General features: G+C 42.2%; 1 protein-coding gene and 1 long non-coding RNA gene across 3 annotated transcripts; both read left to right on the forward strand.

Annotated features, from left to right (window-relative positions):
* The first annotated feature begins 179 nt into the window (after window positions 1-179).
* On the forward strand, window positions 180-9,230 carry LOC308191711 (pantetheinase-like). The gene is given in 8 exon segments (XM_080584407.1): window positions 180-704; window positions 814-944; window positions 2,020-2,212; window positions 2,862-3,153; window positions 4,145-4,515; window positions 4,683-4,853; window positions 5,952-6,059; window positions 6,061-9,230. Coding segments are annotated over 8 exon segments (1,650 nt in total). The 5' UTR covers window positions 180-344; the 3' UTR covers window positions 6,085-9,230.
* A 5,990-nt stretch (window positions 9,231-15,220) lies between these two features.
* On the forward strand, window positions 15,221-18,245 carry LOC308191445. 2 transcript variants are annotated; one of them, XR_013947994.1, is made up of 3 exons: window positions 15,221-15,342; window positions 16,469-16,549; window positions 17,971-18,245. It is a non-coding gene; the product is annotated as an uncharacterized lncRNA (long non-coding RNA). The 2 variants fall into 2 exon arrangements; XR_013947995.1 differs by having other exon boundaries at window positions 18,011-18,245.
* Window positions 18,246-20,422: the final 2,177 nt, after the last annotated feature.

Genomic DNA, 20,422 nt, shown 5'->3' on the forward strand with positions numbered 1-20,422 from the left:
GTATCAGCTACAGCTACGCTCCACTTCATGCAGGTGGTCTGCCTTCAGCCCTGGCTGCATTTTTAACCGATAGAAGCCAAACACAGCGAGGTTGTATGGAATAGTGTGCCCTCACCATGAGAGCCTGGGCTAGCCCAGAGATCAGTTTGGAAGCCTGGAGATGGTGCAAACAGAACTTGTAAGAGATCCTTCTGTAAAGACTCCTGTAGACCACTGTTGCTCCTAACACTTTCTCTTAGCTTTTTGTTCACCTTTTACTCATGGCATTTTAAATGGGAAATGATCCAATTCATGCAACTGTTTCTTTCTCTTCTTACCATAAATGAACGTTCTTGAATGTTGACATGCACTGTACTTCCCCAGATTACTCAATAGAAGATTACTTCCAAAACAAACCTGTTACAAACTTTACTCCTCCTCTTCCCATCTACTTTATATTCCCCGTGACTGTTCCAGACTCAGAGCATTCAAGCAACTGCCAGGCAGAAGCCATGGTCCCTCCCCGGCCTGTGGTGCACGCTGCGGTGTTTGCCCTGGCAGCCCTTCAGGCCCTGGCCTCAGACACCTTCATTGCAGCCGTGTACGAGCACGCCGTCATCCTGCCACGTGCTGCTCATAAGACAGTTTCTCCTGAAGATGCTTTGGCCCTGATGAACAGGAACATGGACATCTTGGAAGGAGCCATCAGGGAAGCAGCCCAGCAGGTACGAGATGTATCCTGAGTGGTGTTAATCGTGTGTTCTCCTCCCGCTGACACCCCCCCGCCCCGGGGATGCATTGATGGAGACTTCTTAACAGAGCCTCTTCTGCCAGGGCGCGCACATCATTGTGACTCCTGAGGATGGCATTTATGGCTGGGTTTTCACAAGAGAAGCCATCTACCCGTACCTGGAGGACATTCCTGATCCAGAGGTGAACTGGATTCCCTGTACTGATCCCACAAGGTGATTCCTTCTGCAGCGGTTTGTATGGTTTTAAACTGGTGTCCCATGGAGTTGTGAGGTGCTCCTAACAAATGCCTAAGAACTGATGAATTTTTTAATCTCTTAAAGATCCCAAATGCTGTATAAATTAAATGCTTCAAAAAGAACTCTTAATTAAATGTAATTGAAATATGCAAGCTAAAAAGCATTGAGACCGCTTCACTTTTGAAAATTAGAAAAGGAGGAAAATGAGGAAATTGTAGGCAACATCATAATTTTGAAATCATGCAAAAGCTTACCACTTCTGACTACTCGAGAAAGTTTTCTGTAACTATAAACCAGTTAATTATCATGGCAAAAGCATAGATTAAACGAGGTGATTCGGATCTCAGCTCATGTGGCTGGGGTGATTTCTTAATCAAATAGCACAAAATATTTCTCTAGATTTGAATGAAATGCCTTTTAGAAATCCAACTGCTTGCACAGTCTGCTATGGCACACCAGGCTGCTCTGAATGTGTGTCAGCAGGGGACACCAAGGGGATAAGGGTTGCCTCTAAACTAAGATTTAGTATTCTTCTGTTCTGGGGCTTTATGAAGCAAGATTTCAAGAGTCCTCGGGTCTGTAAATGTTGTGACCACTCTTTACCAATGGTTTATAGACAGCTGCCTTAAACAGAGTGAAGAGTTTTTAAAAAGGTATTTTGAAACTGAGATTCAGATTTGCCTGAAAATTAATATTTAAGTTATTACCTATATATTGACTTTTTTTTTCTCCCTTGTTTTCTGAAGCTGTCCATAGCTTTGTATGTATGTTAGCTGAGAATTATATCCACACAGAAAATAACAACTTGGCCTCAATGAGGGTACAGGAAAGAAGAGCACAGGGAGCCCATTTTTTAAAGCTAAAAGACACCAGAAATTTAAAATGATGCTATGAACAGAGAGGAGAAAAAGAACAGAAGCCATCTATCCCTTTTACACCACCTGGGGATATGCAGTTAGTGGAATAGTAAGTTTGAATCCACTCCCCATCCAAACTTAAACTTGTAATTTTGTTGTTGATGCTTTTGCTTGTTTCATCAAAAACACCTTAGATTTGCTCCGGCACCAGTGCTGGAACGACTCAGCTGCATGGCCAGGAATAACTCCATCTATGTGGTTGCAAACATTGGGGACAAGAAGTCGTGCAATTCCAGTGATCCCAGCTGCCCCAGTGACGGTCGCTACCAGTACAACACCAATGTTGTCTTTGACTCGGAAGGGAAACTGGTGGCTCGTTACCACAAGGTAAAGACGCACTTCGGCATCACCCTGTAGTTGATCATCAGTATGCTTTTCATCTCTGGCACCAATTTCAGCAGGTTTATACAATAATGTTAGGCAATTGTAGAGTGACAGCCAATCTAATGCAAGGCTCTTGTGGCCAGAGGGAAGAGCAGGCAAACACTTGATCCATCGGGCAGCGTTCCCAGGAGCACCACAGCTGCAGAAGGCATGCTGGCTATCAAATGCCTCAAAGCTACATTAATGAGAGCAAACTGGAATGAAACATTGGTACAGTTGGCCATGCTCAGTAAATGTTAGCTGGTTCTCAGCACAGTTTTAGCCAAACCAGGCAGCGCTTTCCCAGGTGATGCCTTGGCAGCATTTAGCAGTTAGCATTTGCTCAGCACTGCTGCCAGTAGACAGCAGGGATGCATTCAACCCATGCTCAACAGACCTCTGGCTGAGGGTTTTACCTCCTTTGATTCCCAGTTGCCACTGAGCCTCCTCAAGAGATCTCCAGTGGCTATGGAGGGACCTTTGAGATACAGATAACTACCTTTACCCAAAGGAATCTCAACCCACAGTTTTGCTTTAATCTCAGATAAAAAAGTGGCAGCTAGTAATATTGCCTTATTTTTAGTTTCTGATATGCCATTTTCTTTGCCTCCAGTACAACCTATTTAGACAAGAAACACAGTTTAATTACCCTAAAGAGCCAGAAGCTGTCACCTTCGAGACACCCTTTGGGAAGTTTGGCATTTTCACTTGCTTCGATATCCTTTTCCGGGAGCCTGCCGTGGTGCTGGTGAGCGAGCTCCAGGTGGACACAGTGCTCTTCCCTACGGCCTGGATGAACGTCCTGCCCTTTCTGACTGCCGTGGAGTTTCACTCTGCCTGGGCTATGGGCATGAGAGTCAATTTATTGTCAGCAAATACTCACAACATCAGAATGTCTATGACAGGTGAGTTGCTTTGGGGAAAAGGGGAATAGTCTTCATAGTACAGGATTCAGAAGCAGGCAACATTTTTAAAATAGTTTTAAAATAGCGAAGTCTCTGGAAAATAGTATTTCAAGAAGATTAAAAATATTCTTGATGTTGTATTGAATGTAGTAAACCACTACTGGCAAGAAAATGTTAAAAGTTCAGGGAGAGGTAAAATTAGAATGACATTAAATTTTGGTATTTCAAAAGCAAGGTTTTCTTTCAGAAATGGCACAAAGGTTCAGTTAAATGTTCACCCTCTTCTTTAGAGGCAGCATTTTTTTGGTTTTTTGTTTTTTGTTTTTTTTTTTTTTTTGAATTTCAATCAACAGTTAAATGGATAAAAATGTTTTAAACAGAACTTAATAACACAAAAAAAAGAGGAATTCTCCTTTTTATTGAATAAAACATTTTCAGATTTTTGTTGCTGCTGAAAAATTTGAGATGATATATTTTGGTTTGATCCAAATAGATATCTACTGCCATTTTTTTTCTGTTAACTGAGAAAACATTGTTCTAGCTGCATATGTAACTACTCCCCAAAGCAGAAGTGAAAGCCACAAAGGAACATTTTTGTCTGCCGTTAAGACACTGTGTTGAATTTGGGCACTGCTCTAGGTTTCCTTTTATGAAATGTAATTATGCCCACAGTTTCCTTCTTGGCATATATGTCACTTCCAGAGCTCTAATTTCTGTCATAATTAATCTAAGTTGTTAAAAATATATATGGCCTTGTGTGAAATTGCCTCTGAAGGCTCAGATTCAAGATTCAGTGAAGCACAAAACCTTTGGATTTTAGATTTTTATTTTTTAACTATGATGTGTATTTTAGTGTCTCCACGCTTTAAAGTTCTTCCACAGTTCTCATTAACGAGTTGTCTGAAGATAGCCTCATGTTTACAGGTGACAGAGCCCACGGTGCCACCCGCCAGGAGGTGGTGACGGTGGGCGCCGTGCGTGTCGTTTGCAGGGAGCGGGCTGTTCACGCCCGGTGGAGCGGCTGCCTACTACTACAACAGTGAGACAGAGGAGGGACGTCTCCTGGTAGCCGAGCTGAGTGCACGACCCCGTCTTTCTCCCACCTACCCTCCTGCTGTCAACTGGAGCTCATACGCTACAAGCGTCAAAAACTTTACAGAAGATAACACTTTTCTGGGAGCTGTCCGGCGTGATATATTCACTTTCAGTGAACTCAAGCACGAAGATGGAAATTATACAGTTTGCCAGAATGACCTCTGCTGTCATTTGACCTATAGGATGTCAAACAAGAACAATGATGAAATTTATGTACTTGGTGCATTTGATGGGCTTCATGGTTCTGTCATAAAATACCATTGGCAGGTAATCTGTTCAGAAGGGTTGAGAATGGGTTGTATATGCCAAAATTAACGAATCATTCCAAAATACTTGTTCATTCCTGCATCATAAGAAATTTTCTTTCTAACAAGTCCAGCTCTTGATTATTGAAATCCTACTGCATGTTACTTTTCTGTATCCTCTCACCACAGGTATGCACGCTGCTCAAGTGTAGGAGCACAGACCTGAGCACATGTGGGCAGCCGGTGGAGACTGCGCAGACCAAGTTTGACATGTTCTCCCTCAGCGGCACGTTTGGCACTAACTACGTCTTTCCAGAGGTCTTGTACAGCGGGGTGCAGCTGGCCCCTGGGGAATTTGAGGTAATGGGGCACTCTGGAACTGTTTGACATGAGGTTTTCCAGGCCGTGGTACTGGAAGGGAAACTGCTATGGCAGCTAAGTCGGAACCACTTCGGTTCTATAGAACATAACTCAAGAGGACATTTAAATGCATGGATTGAGTTCATCCTCATTGAGAAGAACATATAGATGCTAAGGCTGAGAATCTCTTCAGTGTTTTTTTTAGCAAGTATGCATTCCCATTTCACAGCCCGAAGCTATAAATAGCAGCTTTCAATTAGTAATGAGTATTATGCATAAGGATAGAGATCCAATGCAGTTAAGAATACTAAAAGGTATTTTTAAGGGGTTTGTCAGTTTTATTACTTTTTTACATGGAACTTCATATATTTCTGTCAAAATATGTTTCCATTCATAAACTTCAGATTACATTTATGTAAAAGACTAGATGAAATCTTTATTGATTTGTAAGAGTTGTTTAATAGCTTTCAAGAGACAATGAAGTCAGCAAAAAAGGCTTGTAGAGCTTTAGAGGAAACAAGTTTATCATATCATATACGTGCGTATTGACTGTCACAGAGGCTCTTTAAAAGTTACAGGTACCCATAGTTTGTGTACAATGATTTTAGACAGATCTGTAAAAAGTAGCTAAGAAAAGCAACATATGTCCAGTATACTGCAATTCTCTTTACTTCCATCTGGAAATTGTTTAGGGGTCTACAAATCAAAAAAGATTTAATATTACTGTCCTAGATATAACCTGCATCACCGTGTACAAGTAACTAATGAAAACATAACAAACCAGTTATTGCCACTCTCGTATTCTTATGAGATGGAGGAAATGATCTTTCTTACAAAGATGGAGCTGGAGGGACTGTAAAGACTTTCAGGTCCAAGGAAATGTAGGAAGGCAGTGGCAGAGCTGAGCATGATACTTCAATTTTCTGAGCTCTGTTTCAGTGCCTGAAGTGCAGGGACATTTCCATGCATGAGACAGAGGATTGTCTTTAAAAAGTGCTGTATATAATTATTTGACCTCTAAGGCCTATCCCTTCTGTGCCATGCAATACTTCCACTCTGTTAGTGGGTAATAGAATCACTCTTTCTCTTTTCAACTAGGTGCTACCTGATGGACGTCTGGAAAGTAAGAATAGCACATCAAAACCACTCTTAACAGCAACGCTTTTTGGAAGACGTTATGAAAAGGACCTGAAGCATCCCCTGCGAAACTCCCCATAATGTAACTCCTTAACTGTTACACAGTCAGCATAGACAAGATGAGAATTTCCCATGGTGATCCATGAACTCCTCATGATTTGTGGCAGTTATCCTCTATCATTCCTGTTCTATATCTTACACTTCTGCTTAGCAGCTGTGGCGGTTGAGTTTATTTAGGAGAAAGAGATGTGAACACTCTGTTGTGTACCTATATCAGTGGTACATCATTTAAATAGTGCTTGAGCCAATGCAATTATTATTTATGCTCAGTCACATGAAGTCTCTGATTAGAATATTTTTTTTTCAAAGATATAATGTAGGTTGCCAGGATAATGCTAGTCAGACACTGATACTGAAATGTGTGAAATGTGAAGTTTGCCAATTTACTGCTGAACAAATCTTCCCCAAAGAAGCCTTGTTGTCCCTTCCGCCCCTTCCTGTTTTTCAGACTGCATGAACGCTGCATGAATAAGTGTCCATGTTCCTCAGCCTTACACACCATTCAGCAGGGCCTTCCTAATGCTCAATGGGCCTTGATGACATTCAGACCAAGGTACTTTACAATGAAGAAAAAAACAGATTTAAAATGGTTTTAGGTGTAGCCTCAGAGAGAGAAAGTGGTTTTCCACACAGACACCACGTCTGCTTGGTAAAGGATCTTCAGTTCTGCAGTCCCTCTAAGCTTGCATGTCACACCTGGCATGCATGGCGTACACATGCTGGGTCCAAGCATTTCAGATCAGACTTACCATATAAACATAGTATACTAGAACATTCCACTGGATATTTGTAAAATTTCTTCGGAACTGTGAAAATGAAGGAAATATGTAATGTTTTAGTACCCGAGACACATTTGACCATGTAGTGTGAGAAATGTGCATTATTTGGGACTTCCAGCCATTATTATATCTTTGTCGCATTAACTGGGACATGTGAAACTTGGCAGCCCTGGGCCTGGTTTATATCTACCATGTTCTGCAGCAAACAGGCCTCATTTCACCACGTATGCCTTGGAGTAGTCCCTGCCTTAATATTTATCCCATAGTCTTTTGTACCTGCTGCCCTTCACATCACTGGCATACAGCATGCACTATGCTTAGCATTGAGCTGCCCTAACTATGGCACATAAGAAAAACTCTGTGGCTTCCCACCACAAGCACACCAACATACGTTATCCAGAATTTGTTGTAATCCTCTGATTTCTGTTTACCTTGTGGTGCTGGTTCTCAGCACCCAACTTTGGAGGTTCTTCCTAGGATTTGTTTCATCCTGGAAATAAAACATCTGAGCTCATATTCAGGGGAGGGACTGTGCTATTTGGGAGTAGTTATTCAAACTTGCAAGCCCTCAAGGTTGTGTTTCCTTGTGGCTTGTCTAGCATCTCACCCTTTTCTCACCTGGCCTATGGTTGTAACCCAGGACAGTCCTTCATCAAACAGGTTTTGATTGAGAGAGAAGTTGACCCCCCAGTGGCAGTACTGTTGGGTGTGTAGTGGGTACAGGGTCCATAATATCCAGATGTAGAAGACCATGCTGATGGGTGGGAGCTGATCCCTGCTCCCCGAGCCAGTTTGGCACACTCCAGGAACCTCTTCTCTGGTTTGTAACTGGCAGCAGTTTCTGAAGGGCAAACAAGAATAAGCATGCTGGTTGTGAAGATCTGCAGCGTCATCATGTTGACCATGTAGGTCCATTGATTTTCACTGGGGTCACACACATATAGTGAGATGTGTCTCTGCAGCTGAGCAGCCAGGAGCTTTGCCTTGGGGGTGGTTCCCAAGGTGGTGCTTTCCCATCCATCCTCCAAGTGCTGCTCACTCATCCATGTGCCCCTAAAGAGGTAAAAGAGTAGCCAGTGCCTCACAAATGCTCTGAGAAAGGCAAGTGCTACCCTGACATTCAAACTCCAATACTGAAAATGACCTTAAAATTTTAAAAAGGCTGCTTCCTGCAGCCCTCTTACCACACAGGTGCTGAAAGAGCAGCAAACTCCAGGGACCTCCTTCTTATGAACCCTGCCACTCACCTCCATCTCTTACTCAGCTGCACCTTCAGCACTTCAGGCAAAATATGCTTTTATTAACCTGCCTAGATTTGCTAGCATGGGGAAAAAAAAAAAAAAGTGAGAGGGGGGAAAAAAAAAGAGGAACTTCTACTGTAGCTGCATGTGAACGTAATTTAACTTCTGTTTTTGTTGCAGTCAAATCACCTGACTAAAATATTATTTCACTGGTTGGCATCAATAGCTTTACATGTTAATCTTAAAAAAAAAAAAAAAAAAAGAGGATTTTTGGGACATTTTAGATGTTCCATGCTTCACAGATCATCAGTGTCACTCTCAAAACAGCATTTTGCAAGATGTTCATACTCTAAATCCTGAGTATTTCATGCATTCCAAATGGACATGAAGTTTATAAAAATCTTTCTGAAGCTGGAGAAGAATGCAACAAATCCCATTCACCTAGAAGAGTTTATGTTGAATTCTAAGAAAGTTAACCAGCTATGCACTTATCTTCCCACCCACTAGTTAGAAATTAGAAAAGAGAGAATTTAGTTCATCTTTTGGGAAATAAATAAACAAACAAACAAACAAATAAATAGCCTCTCCTATGTTTTCCTTAGGGGAAAGTATTTGAGTTTCTGAAAGAACAAGAGTGTTTGCTGACTCTGGGATAGATATGCCAAAGAAGAATCAAATTATTTTTTAATGTAATTCATGTCAGTGACTCCACCCCATAAGCTACTCCAGATGGTATCCTCATGAACTCCATCCTTCTCGGAACTGGAAAAGCTTTCTCTTCTCTTGTCAATACTCTTCCCTGATGGTGGCCAAAGCAAACAAGACACTCCTTTACACAGTGTCTCTGATCGTACAGAGGGAAAAACAAGTCCTTAATAGGTTTTACTGATGCAAGACTTCAGATGAAGGTAGAAAAATACCGCATTAAAATAAATGTAATCCAAATCTTATGGCTGACTTAAGTAAGACTGGTAACACCTTTGGCAAAACTTAAGCTCTGGGTAAAATCTAATGTATTATATTGTCCACATTGAATTAAAGCAAGCAGACCTTGAGCAACAGTAGAGTGACAGAATCATAATAATCTGTTATTTTTAAGAGAACAGGACACTACAGCCTTGTTCTTGTACACATATCTTAATCATTATAACCTCAAGTTATCCATTAAATAGCATGGACCAGTGAGGCACAGTCAGAGATTGTACAACTATTAGCCACGATAATACAATACTAAACGTTTATGAACAACTCGTGTTATCACATGTGAATTACTGGCAGTAATCATTCCTAAGTACACAGATTCAGTGCAGATTTAGTGGATGACAGACAGAATGGCCATGACCTGTGTTTGAGGTGAAGAATTCATATATTTCTAATTAACCAAGAATCAAACTCTAGCCCCACCTCATCCAGATATTGTTTGCCATGTCACTGTCCACCATCAAGGCAGGAAAACTGAAAAAGAGCAATAACTTGCAAAGGTTAATAAAGACATCAGTAATTATTATAAGGCTTACCACAGCTAATATAGGAATGCTTCTCAGGCTTATGGAAGTCTGTAACATGTCATGGAGCCCAACACAGAAGTAATTACAGCACACCTTCTAAAAATGAACCTCCCAAAAACTGATGCTGTAGACAAACAGCACTTCCTACAGAAGCCACGGATATCCATAACAGTCTTACCTAGTGTCTACCTGTGTATCAGCTAGAAAAGCTAGAGATGACTGGTCTTGGTGAAGCAGAACCTTAGCTTATTGACAGCAATATCTTAATTCATCTATCAGTTTAGAAAACAATTGAGAATTAACAAAGGCACTTGTAGCCTCCATCTGTAAAAGTATTAAAATATTTACAGCAACCATTCGATATTTTAAGTTTGTAAGTCATACTCCATTGTCTGTTCAGATATTCTCACGGCAGTAGTGAATTTGCACTAGAAATATATACAATATAAAAAGCACACTGTAGTTACATGATTTTAACTCTGCCTATCCATCATCATTTACTGCTTTTAACATTAATGTGGATTTTGATGACCTCCTAGCCTTGTAGCAGTGATGCTGTAAGGATGCAGGAGTAAAAAGAAGTGTAGGAAGGAGTTAATATTTTTTAATGGCAGAACAAGACCAACTAAAATTGGAATAATCTGATACTGTGGATACTGAAGTTTACTACACATTCTATTAATTGAAATTACTCAACTATTTCAATTGAAATTGAAGCTATGAAATAGAATTGACAATAAAATATTTGTCTGTAATGTAATTCTTAACTAAAACAAAGAAGGAAAAGACATAAAAATATGGAAAGATATTTCACCATATAGACCACAGTAGCTTTCAAATACCACTGACATTTATATTTTATATTTTATAATTTAATATTTATAATTTATTTTTTAATTTATAAAAATCTTTCTGAAGCTGGAGAAGAATGCAACAAATCCTATTCACCTAGAAGAGTTTATGGTGAATTCTAAGAAAGCTAACCAGCTATGCACTTATCTTCCCATCTGCTAGGTAGAAATTAGAAAAGAGATTTCAGTAATGAAAATTACTACACACAGGTGTAGCTGCTTTTCATGAAAGCTGTGTTGACTTTTTGAGGAATTATAAGCATTAGTGAAGAGCTAAAACTTGGCAAAGAGCTGGACTAATTGTTTGCATGAGGACTACCATGTGCTAAGACGTGAGGTTCATATCTGGGCCTCAAAGCCTAATTCCTTCAATTGTCTAGAACCTTTGGAAAACAAAATTTCAGCTTCTGTTTCAGGTGTAACATAAACATATGCCCACTGCTTGATATCATTTTGTGATGAGTATTCATGGGAAAAAAAGCACAAGGAAGTCTCATAGTTTCAGAGAAAACTGAAGTGCTGCAAAGCCTTAATGATCATCTAGTGGCTTGAGCAATTCCAGTGATTTTGAACCCTCACTGTTAATGCAGAAACTTTGTGTTTGAATTCTTTTTCTTCCTCACAGACACCAACCACCAAAAATATCCAGCTCAGTTTAATTTTCAGGCAAAACTTCCCTAGTAATTTCTGTCAAATTTATGAATAGCTTTGAAAAGATCAAAACATCATTCTGAAACATTTATGAAAATCTTAGGGAAAATATACAATAACAAGAAGCTTTAACATTTTAGCACCAAGTCCCTTAAATTGAGCAAAAAGAATAGAGTGAACTTTAGGCCTAGTGAGGTAGTCACTGCTATATTATATACTTTGTTGGATATACTCCCCAATCCTTGCCAGAGACCTTCCAAAGTTTTTCATATAGCATTTATTATTGTGCTAGCTAAATACTGCTATCTAACATGCTCTCTCTTTTTCCTTTTTTCAGTTTGTCTCCACTAAGAGCCAAACATCTTAACCTAATGATCTTTTCATTGAGGTCTGATAAAGGCAAAAGGCAACAGTGAGGTAGATATACTACTACTAAAATCAATGTTGGTACGTCAGTTTACATCTGCTGATCATGCATCTGCAGAGAAAGGGATGTTCTACATTTATTTTTGAATTCAGACAGCTGGACTCTGTCTTCTTTTCAGTCTACCCTGCATGGTAGCCCTCACACCACTTAGCAGGGCCTGGCCAGGGTTGGAAGCCATTGGCTCTGCCCAGGAGAGATCCTATAGCTGGTGATCCATATAGCTTCTACCTTGGCAGCAGTTAGGTTCACCGGCCCCATAGAATTCCTAATACTTTGTTTTGTCACCCAGCTGGCAAACTGAACTGTACAAAAATTGGTCCAAAATGTACAAACATTTGTTTTCTTCCACCCCCTCCTTGGTTAGTAGTTGTCGTCTCTAACTTTCTCAGAGATGTTCTTACACTGAGTTGGACACAACAGGTAACATAACCAAATCTCCAACAATATGAAATTTAACAACAGCAAGTACTGGATTCTGCACCTTGGACAGGGCAACCCTCCCACACATACAGACTGGGGAATGAGAGGCTGGAGAGCAGCCCCACAGAAAGGGATCTGGGGGTTCTGGTCAATGGCAAGTTGAACATGAGCTGGTAGTGTGCCCTGGCAGCCAAGAGGGCCAGCCATGTCTTAGGGTGCATGAAGTACAGCATTGCTAGCCAGTCGAGGGAAGGGATTGTCTTGCTCTGCTCTGGTGCCACCTCACCTCAAGTACTGTGTGAAGTTTTGGGCACAACACTTTAAGAAGGACATAAAATTATTAGAGAGTGTCCAAAGGAGGGCTACGAAAATGGTGAAGGCTCTAGAGAGCAAGACGTATGAGGAGCAGCTGAGGTCCCTTGGTTTGTTCAGCCCCGAGCAGAGCAGGCCGAGGGGAGGCCTCATGGCGGCCTGCAGCTCCCTCACGAGGGGAGCGGAGGGGCAGGTGCTGAGCTCTGCTCTCTGGGGACAGCGACAGGACCCGAGGGAACGGCATGGAGCTGGGACAGGGGAGGGTCAGGCTGGGTGTGAGGGAAAGGTTCTGCACCCAGAGGGTGGTCGGGCACTGGGACAGGCTGCCCAGGGCAGTGGTCACAGCACTGGTGTTCAAAAATGTTCAGACAATGCTCTCAGACATATGGTTTCATTTTTGGGTGGTCCTGTGTGGAGCCAGGAGTTGGACTCGATGATCCTTGTGGGTCCCTTGCAATTTGGGATATACCGTGATTCCAAATTGCAAAAGCACGTTATAATCCATTCATGGAAAGTTATTGTTTGAAAGAATAATAATTATGTTTGCCCAAGCAGAAATCAAATATATCTGACACTGAGATAAAAAAGGGAAGAGCAAGCTATTAAAACACAGCCATTAATGCACAATGATGTACTTCCTGGTAGCTAGACTGAAAGATAGAAAGGTTTGGCAGGTGTGGGTAAAAGTACATGTATGGTGCCTTTCATAACAGATGTCATTTAGCTATACCTCAAGAGTATCAGATGGCTTTATTTATAAAGACCAGAGTTTTAAAACAATAAAACTTAAGTTTGATCATTTACATTGCTTAGCAACAGGTTTAAACATTCATTTTTGTTGAAGACTTCCTAAGCCTTTCTTTAATGTTGTACTAAACATTCAGATTGTTTATTCATGTTAACATTAGCCTCTGTTTGCAGGGATTCTTCCAAGTTCAGCGTTAGACTAAATCAAAAGTAGGCATGCAACCTCTCTCACTTGGGGTTCCTACAACAGTTACTTCATGTAACCTCTCTTGGATTTTACCAAGAGAGTCTTACAATGCCAGTTGTTTTTTACTGAATCTTTTCTTACAGATCATTGCTCTTCTTTCACCAAGGATGCAACACATAGCCCTCCTTGATTTTCTAAGGCTTATCATTTGATGATATCTTGATATCTTATGAACATTTGCCATAGCAGCACTTCCACAAACTAAGGAATAATTTGTATCCTCTTGCATAGAGGAGGAGATGAAGTGCAAATAAACTGATGTTTACAGTAGCCAAAAATAACTTGAGATGCCAGAATATATTACATATTACAAAAATACTTTATATATTTAAAAAGCATTCAAAACATTGTTATCACTGACTTCAGCTGTAATTGCAAGCTACTTGTAAAAATCAGCTCTTGGCGTGAACCCAGAAAATGAAGATGTTCAATGACCCACCTAATACCACGTGTTAACAGATGCATATAGAGCATGATAGAAGGGATGGAAATGAGAATAGGGACCTGTACAAGGGTCCACTTAGAGCATTAGTCCATGTGGACACACAGGGCTTGCAAGGAACAGAAGAAGCAGCAAAGGTTGCAGATGTGAATAACATTGCTCACCGGAAAAGGGAAAACAGCAACAACAACAAAACAGAGAGACACACAGAGAGAGGGAGAGAGAGAGAGATTTACTTTTTCTTTTTTTTCCACCAACCATCACTTGCAAGAACAAAAAGTTATGCAGGCTGGTGGAGAACCATCTAAGGATGTAAACCTCCTGTTCCTGCCATCTGTTCCTTCCAGTCCCACAGGTATTGTGCAGTAGATGGCTTGCAAGCAGAAACTTGATAGCAAATAATAAATCAAATTCAAACTGAATCCATTAGGTCCTTACCTCCTATTTGGTGATCCCAAAGCATATTTAAATGACATATGGCAGCTGCTGAGGAAGGTGTTCTGGTGAAAAGTCAGACTGCCCATGCATATCTTCCTGAGATGGGGCAACAGAGGGTGGGCATGAAAGGGCACAGCTTCTGAAGCTGGTAGTTTCTGTGTAGGTTGAACTGCTGCACCTTCAGTGCCATGGCACCAGAGATGCTCATGCACAGTGCTGCTGCTTCCTACAGCAGAAAACAACTGTAGAAGCAGAAGATGGCACAGGTAGGTTCCTCCCCTTAAAAATGGCCCACGGTGCAGCAGAGCTGGCATCTGCAGTCTGTTGGGCTTACAGATGGGCGATTAGAAACATTCAGATTTGCTCAGTGTTTCTAGGCAAACAACATGTGCCTACCATAGGCAAATCCAACATTTGTGAAAGGTGGCAGAGAGTACTGTGGAGAACAGGCTCCAGGAGATTTCTTATTGACATATAAGACTTTATGGGCCATTTTATTTTTCAGTGGCTTCCCGTAAAGCAGCCACCCTTCCAAACCAAAATGTGACATTCCAAGACCTTCCTTTCACCACGAATTGTCCCTCCTGTTCAGTCCCATGTCCCCTGTGCCACCTTGCCAGGCCCATGCTTTCTTATCTCCCTAACCTGCCCCAACACCAAGTCCCCAGGGAGACGCTGTGACCAGAGCCACACACGTTATGCTCAGGGCTCAACTCTGTCTTGTTCTCAGATACTGTTGAAGTACTGTGGTTGTGTTTTTTTTTTTTTGAAAGTCTTGGGTAGACACATCAAATTTTCTAAAATAACTCAAATTGCTAAAGCTTGTCAAAGTCTAACAAAATTGAAAGTAGAGTCCTGAGGTAGAAACCATGAGGCTATCTTAGTAGCAACACTTCAGTGCTGTTAGCTCCATCTAGACTTTAACCATAATAAACATTCGTTTTTATTTTGTATGCTTCTTTCCATGAGCCTGGCTTTAACTTATTTCAGATTCATTCATCTTTGCATATGCAACCGGCTTGTGACAGAACAGATTTATTGTCTCCTTATCTTTTCTGAATATTTAATATCTGCGTCATTCTGTTGCTGAGATGTTTCCAGCGGGCTGTAATCCAGAGTCAGACCAAAGTAGGCAGCTGCCAAGCTGTGGGCTCCATGTGGGATGAGTCACTATTGTGCTGTATTTGCAGGTTGCGCCAGTTCGTGACGAGGAAATAGCTCCTGAGCAGGTATGGTCTCACCTTCTCATATACAGATAGTTGCTAATATGCTAGTTTAGGAAATTATTATTTTTTTTTCAGTGACGAATTTTCCATGGTTAGCACTTACTCTTCTTTCTGTACTGAGCAGCAACAGCATCAACAGCAGTAAGACTTTTCTGTACTGAGCAGCAACAGCATCAACAGCAGTAAGACTTTGGTAGTGGCTCAGAGGATCATTTAAAAAGCTGTTAATTCCCAATACCTGAAAGAGGAACATAGCTAGGGGGCAAACCTCTTTTCAGGCACAGCTCTGAATGAGGAACAAGGCTCTTTGCTTTCTGTGGAGCTATTCCAGGGCCATGAGGGTCTGGAGTGACCTAGCTGGGATCCTACATGCTTGCTGCTTGCTGCCTCCCTCCTCCGTTTTTGCCTTCACATTGGAGGTGGTGTTTGGAGGCCACCAAATGCCTACAAACTGGCCACAGTCCTGAGTGTGCTGCCGTGGGACTGGTGGGTGCATGGGGACAGCAGAGAGGCACAGAGAACCTGCCTTGCTTTGGCACCACGGCTCGGGGAACTTGCCAGCCCTCCCGGGGAGAGCACCAAAGGGTTGCTCCTGCCCTCCGGGGAGCTTCCTGGTGCTGGTGTCAGGGGCAGCATCTTCTGCTAATAGCATGGCTATAAAAGATTTACAACCCTCCCTGTGCAGAGAGAGTTTCTTGGTTTTGGACAGATGTGTTTTGCACTGCTGTAGAAACATTTTTTTCTTGCTGGAATCTCTTACTCCTCTGTGCATTTCAGAGTTGCATTTATCTCATTTTGGGGGCTAACCCTAAAAAATACACTTTAAGAAACTGCATAAACATCACGTTTCTCTGTATAAACAGCTATTTCTACTTGTCAAGGAAAAGTAATGTTTTGCACTGAAAAGTAAGAATATAAACAATGGAAAAAGATCTAGAGGTCTATCAACCCATCTGTTCTTTAAATTTCCCTGCTATAAATCTGGTCTAGCTTCAGATTGTCCAGAATTACACCAGGTTTGCAGCAATAATGTTCAGCTCAGTAGTTGGTACATCTTCTCATTTAACCCATATAATTAAATATTTAATTTGAATTAATGGCTTACTGGCAATTTGTGCATTTTCCACAGATTTCAAATGTACAAATGGAAACTTAAGAAGATAACTTCTTGTAATGATGTGCTTTTTATTTTCTGAGGACTGCATAAATGGTGAGTGGAGTTACATACTTTCAAAATTCCTCTTCAACCATGGGGCCATCTCAGAGCCTCCAGTAGTTTTAAATTCCTTTGAGAGATCCAGTTTTTAAAATGAACCATATGAAAATGAGAAACTTTCCTCTGTTTAATGGATACTGCAAAACAACATTTTCTGCCAAATGACCAAACCATGCCCACATAAATGCAAATAAGAGCCACAGCTGAAATCACTGCTGTCCAGCTTTTATATTATTTTTTTTTTCCCCCATGGGAACTGTTCTCACTCCTTAGCCGCATTCTGCTCCTTCCTATTTCCAGTGTCCTTTCCACATTCTTGCCAAAATTCTTCCCAAAGAAGGACAGAACCGTTTTTGAACACGTTCAGATGAGTTTGAGATCTGGAAAAAGTGCTATTTCCATTCCCTGGGATGTTGTTTTCTGTCTTTCCTGTTTTAATAATCTTATACTTATTTTTTTTTTAATTTTTATTTTTTTAATGTAGGTAACCCATGTATGATAGGCTATGTGAAAACATCTCTTTTTCTGGTTTTCTCTGTATCCAAGAATCTGCAAACTAATTATTACAAAAATGTAAATCTTGCAAAAAAGAAAGCCACAGCAACAATTTTGTAGACAAGTCTTCACTTTGAATTTTGACGTATAACTGTTTTACTATAATATTACAGACTCAAAAGACTGTTGAATGGTGACTATTCATAAGTGCTCTGAGGATCCAGACATAGAGCTTGACATATATCTCTTTGATACTGTAAGACTGAGAATATTTTCATGATCCGCATCAGTATCAAGCACCAAGAAAATGCCTATATAAAGCAGAGGCACCAATAACATTAACACTTGTTACCAATATTTCTTTGTTGCTCTACATTAGTTGACAATTTGACCTGCTTAAATAGTTAATTATCTTGGCATCTTAGAAACTGCTACATTCATTTCACTAAGCATGCTATTACACACCACCCCTGTCCATACTTGCAGCTTTCTCCTTCTCCCTTAGCCACCTGAGATTTTAGTAGGGGCAGAAGGCTGGCCAGCCCCACAGCCATAGGAGGCTCTGGAGGATCAGTCTTTTCTTCTGTAGGGTGAAGTCAAGGTGAGAGCCCAGCCACACGTCAGGGGAAAAAAAAAAATCTCCTGTAGTGTGACCAGGTCCCTTTCTCTCTATTTTTCTTTTCAAAATACATTTAATTATTTTAAACTATGTAGACATTACTGGTAGTCAGCTAGAGAGCAAACGTGGCTTTCTCCAGGGGTTCTACACTCAAAATGGCTGCTCTCAAGTTTGTTGTTTGAACTGCCTCTCCACCAGCATATTCCAATGATAACTGCACAACACAGGCAAACAAGATATGACTGTCATAAAGCTATCTGATGAATATAATAACCCTACAACATATCATTTTTATCATCAGGTTTTGAGCTCTTCCTCCTCATTTTATTCACCTCCCTTAGGACTCCTAACCCTTCCATAGCCCTGAGAAAATTTAAAAAGAATCAAGTTGCCTAGTGGAGAAATGTCACACGTAAGAGGAAGAATGGACAGTAAGTCAGAAACCGGAGGAAAGCACCCACTGGCCAGACTAAAAATCCGATTGTGAATGGAGGCAGAAAAGAAAAAAGAAAAGAAAAGGAAAAGAAAAGGAAAAGAAAAGGAAAGAGAAGGAAAGAGAAGGAAAGAAAAGAAAAAAGAAAAGAAAAAAAGAAAAGAAAAAAGGGAAGGGAAGGGAAGGGAAGGGAAGGGAAGGGAAGGGAAGGGAAGGGAAGGGAAGGGAAGGGAAGGGAAGGGAAGGGAAAGGGAAAGGGAAAGGGAAAGGGAAAGGGAAAGGGAAAGGGAAAGGGAAAGGGAAAGGGAAAGGGAAAGGGAAAGGGAAAGGGAAAGGGAAAGGGAAAGGGAAAGGGAAAGGGAAAGGGAAAGGGAAAGGGAAAGGGAAAGGGAAAGGGAAAGGGAAAGGGAAAGGGAAAGGGAAAGGGAAAGGGAAAGGGAAAGGGAAAGGGAAAGGGAAAGGGAAAGGGAAAGGGAAAGGGAAGGAAGGTTAAGGGAAGGTTAAGGGAAGGTTAAGGGAAGGTTAAGGGAAGGTTAAGGGAAAGTTAAGGGAAGGTTAAGGGAAGGTTAAGGGAAAGGGAAGGTTAAGGGAAGGTTAAGGGAAGGGGAGGGAAGGTTAAGGGAAGGTTAAGGGAAGGGGAGGGAAGGGGAGGGAAGGGGAGGGAAGGGCAGGAAAGGGGAAGGGAAGGGGAAGGGAAGGGAAGGGAAGGGAAGGGGAAGGGAAGGGGAAGGGAAGGGGAAGGGAAGGGGAAGGGAGGGGAGGGGAGGGGAGGGGAGGGGAGGGGAGGGGAGGGGAGGGGAGGGGAGGGGAGGGGAGGGAAGGGAAGGGAAGGGGAAGGGAAGGGAAGGGTGGGAAGGGAAGGGAAGGGAAGGGAAGGGAAGGGAAGGGAAGGGAAGGGAAGGGAAGGAAGGGAAGGGAGGGAAGGGAAGGGAAGGAAGGGATGGGAAGGGAAGGGAGGAGGGAAGGGAAGGGAGGAAGGGAAGGGAGGGGAGGGAAGGGGAGGGGAAGGGAAGGGAAGGGGAAGGGAAGGGAAGGGAAGGAGAAGGGAAGGGAAGGGAAGGGGAAGGTGAGGGAAGGGAAGGGAGGGAAGGGAAGGAAGGGAAGGGTTGGAAGGGATGGGAAGGGAAGGTGGTTGGGAAGGATGGGAAGGGTAGGGTTGGTGGATGGGTTGGTGGAGGGTGGGTTGGGGGTTGGTTGGGGTTGGGAGGGTTGGTTGGGTTGGGTTGGGTTGGGAGTTGGGTTGGTTGGGAGGGATGGGTAGGGTTGGGTTGGGTTGGGAAGGGTTGGGTGTGGGTTGGGTTGGGTTGGGTAGGGTGGGTTGTTGGGTTGGGTTGGGTGGGTTGGTTGGTTGGGTTGGTGTGGGTTGGGTTGGGGTTGGGTTGGTTGGGTTGGGTGTGGGTGGGTTGGGTTGGGGGTGTTGTTGGTTGGTGGTTGGGTGGTTGGGTGGGGTGGGTTGGGTTGGTTGGGTGGGTTGGGTGGGTGGGTTGGGTTGGTTGTTGGGTTGGGTTGGGTTGGTTGGTGTTGGGTTGGTTGGGGTTGGGTTGGTTGGTTGTTGGGTTGGGTTGGTTGGGTTGGTTGGTTGTTGGGTTGGTTGGGTTGGTTGTTGGGTTGGTTGGGTTGTTGGTTGGGTTGGTTGGTTGTTGGGTTGGTTGGGTTGGTTGTTGGGTTGGGTTGGGTTGGGTTGTTGGTTGGGTTGGTTGGTTGTGGTTGTTGGGTTGGTTGGTTGGTTGGTTGGTTGGTTGTTGGTTGGGTTGTTGTTGGTTGGTTGGTTGGGTTGTTGGTTGGGTTGGTTGGGTTGGGTTGGGTTGGTTGGTTGGTTGGTTGTAGAGGTATGAGGTATTATTATTATTAGGGTGGTGTTTTGGAGGGAGGTGGAAGGGAAGGGAAGGGAAGGAAAGGGAAAGGGAAGGGAAAGGAAGAGGAGAAGGAAAGGAAAGGAAAGGAAGGAAGGGAAAGGGAAGGAAGGGAAAGGGAAGGAAAGGAAGGGAAAGGGAAGGTAAGGAAGAGGAAGGGAAAGGAAAGGAAAGGGAAAGGAAAGGGAAAGGGAAGGAGAAGGGAAAGGAAGGAAAGGGAAGGAAAGGAAGGAAAGGAAGAGAAGGGAAAGTAAAGGAAAGGAAAGTAAAGGAAAGGAAAGGGAAGATGAAAGGGAAAGGAAGGAAAGGAAAGGAAAGGTAATGGAAAGTGAAAGGTAAAGGTAAAGGAAAGTAAAGGAAAGTGAAGGAAAGTAAAGTAAAGTAAAGTCAATTAAAAGTAAATGAAATTAAATTAAAGTAAATGAAATGAAAGGAAAGAAATGTAAAGGGAAATTAATTAAATGGAA

This window comes from Anser brachyrhynchus, assembly GCF_964034855.1.
Source record: "Anser brachyrhynchus genome assembly, chromosome: 3".
In the NCBI taxonomy this organism is placed as follows: Eukaryota; Metazoa; Chordata; class Aves; order Anseriformes; family Anatidae; genus Anser; species Anser brachyrhynchus.